Raw genomic sequence first — 1,775 nt, forward strand, 5'->3', positions numbered from 1 at the left:
TCTCTCTCTCTCTCTCTCTCTCTTTCGCTCGCTCGCTCGCTCACTAAGAATCTTCGATTTCGAATGCACGTGGTGGTGGGGGTATTTTTGTTCATATTTTTGGTGGTCTTTTTTTCTTCAGAGAATTGTATTAAGTGGGTTGACTAAGTTAAGATGATGTTCTTGACAGGTGCATAAAAATTGAATCTTCACAAGAGTCTTGGTGGGAGTCTAGAGAGACAGCATAGAAAAAAGGCCTTTCGGATCATCTTCAGGGTTCTTTTATTTGGGGGGGGGGAGGTGGTGAGGGGATTATTATATTGATATGGGAATGTTATTAGTTCTTTTTTTCCTTTTCCTTTTCTTTTGATTTTGCCTTGCAATCTGTCTCTCTCGTTCTCTGTCTTTCTCTATCTTGCTATTTTAATCTGCTATTTCACTCTTCCTCGTCCCCCCTCCCCACGTCTCTTTATGGTTTTCTCTGCCGCCCCCCGCCCCCTCTCTCTTTTTCTCTCTCTCCCTCCCTCCCTCCCCTCTCTCTCTCTCCGTCTCTTTCTCTCCCTCCTTCTCTCTCTCTCCCTCCCTCTCTCTCTCTGTCTTCTCAGTCAGTCTCTCTATCTCTCTGTTCCTCATCCTTCACCATTCTCCTCCACCCGTCCTTTCTATCTCTTTACCTGTTTCCCTCTCTCCGCCTCCTCTGAACCTTTCTTCTTCTGCCCACTGTGTTTAGAATAAATGTATCTTCAGAAAACCATTCTCACTTAAAAACACATGTCTGTGGAGATTTTATCGAAAAGTAAAAAGATTAATAAGAAGAACTCCACCGAAAACAAACAACAACTATTACTAAAACAACACCAACAGTAACACAAAACACCACGCACACCATCATCACCAACAACAAAAACTTTCCTTTTCTCTATACCCAAATGTTTAATGCTAGTTTTTATCACGCCCAATCACTGCACTGTGGACAATTTAGGAGGCGGGCTTTCGATCCAACCTGTAAGGGCCAACCAGGGCTGAGAGGGATACAACATCGCAGTAAAAAGAGAAAGATACATAATAAAAATCGTTTCCCCACTGGGTAATTAAACCAGGATCGTGGGTGGTTTCCTGCTGCTCTGGTGTGGTTCGCTTCTTGTTTCCTGTCAAACATCTATCGTCCTTATCTCCCCTACTTCTTTTTTGTCACCTCTAATGTTCGGCACTTATAAGACCGTATTGTGTTGCAAGGGCCGTAACACTCGTACTAAAACTTTAAAAAACCAGGATCTCAACTTGCGACATCGAAGCGCTTAACGCTTTAAACCGCAAACCCCGTTTTTTGTAGGCTTTTTTGCTTGCTTCCTTGTTTGTTTGTTTATTTGTGTGTTTGATTGCTTATTTATGTTGTTCTTCTTTTTTAAACTTATATTCTGCAGACTCTAAACGACAGAGAAGAGATGGTGAACTGCTACCTGATGTCTCTGAAGCAGTTTATGATCGCCACCAGCACTGCGGGCAAGACACTCTTCCCTCCGTCTCAGCATTTCTTCCACACCAAGGCAGACATTGACAACTCCACGTTGTTCCATATCATTCAAATGATGCCGAAAGGTAAACGGTGTAATAATTTAGAAATGCTTATTTTTTTGCTAAATTGTAATGTTTTCTTCATTCATGTTTCATACTCTTGAGAGTGTACGTAATGATACACTTAATAATGATACTATTATGTACTATAATTGTGTATATTATATATTTTATGTAGACAGACAGACAGACAGACAGACAGACAGACAGACAGACAGACA

General features: G+C 41.4%; 1 protein-coding gene across 1 annotated transcript in view; it reads left to right on the forward strand.

Moving 5' to 3' along the window:
• LOC101862665 (adenosine deaminase 2) overlaps nt 1-1,775 on the forward strand; it is a gene marked incomplete in the record, with an annotated part of 52,613 nt that overhangs the window by 36,164 nt on the left and 14,674 nt on the right. Inside the window, 1 exon segment of the mRNA XM_013085548.1 lies at nt 1,404-1,578. Coding sequence (XP_012941002.1) covers nt 1,404-1,578 — 175 coding nt within the window.

Source organism: Aplysia californica, unplaced genomic scaffold, assembly GCF_000002075.1.
Source record: "Aplysia californica isolate F4 #8 unplaced genomic scaffold, AplCal3.0 scaffold00385, whole genome shotgun sequence".
In the NCBI taxonomy this organism is placed as follows: domain Eukaryota; kingdom Metazoa; phylum Mollusca; class Gastropoda; order Aplysiida; family Aplysiidae; genus Aplysia; species Aplysia californica.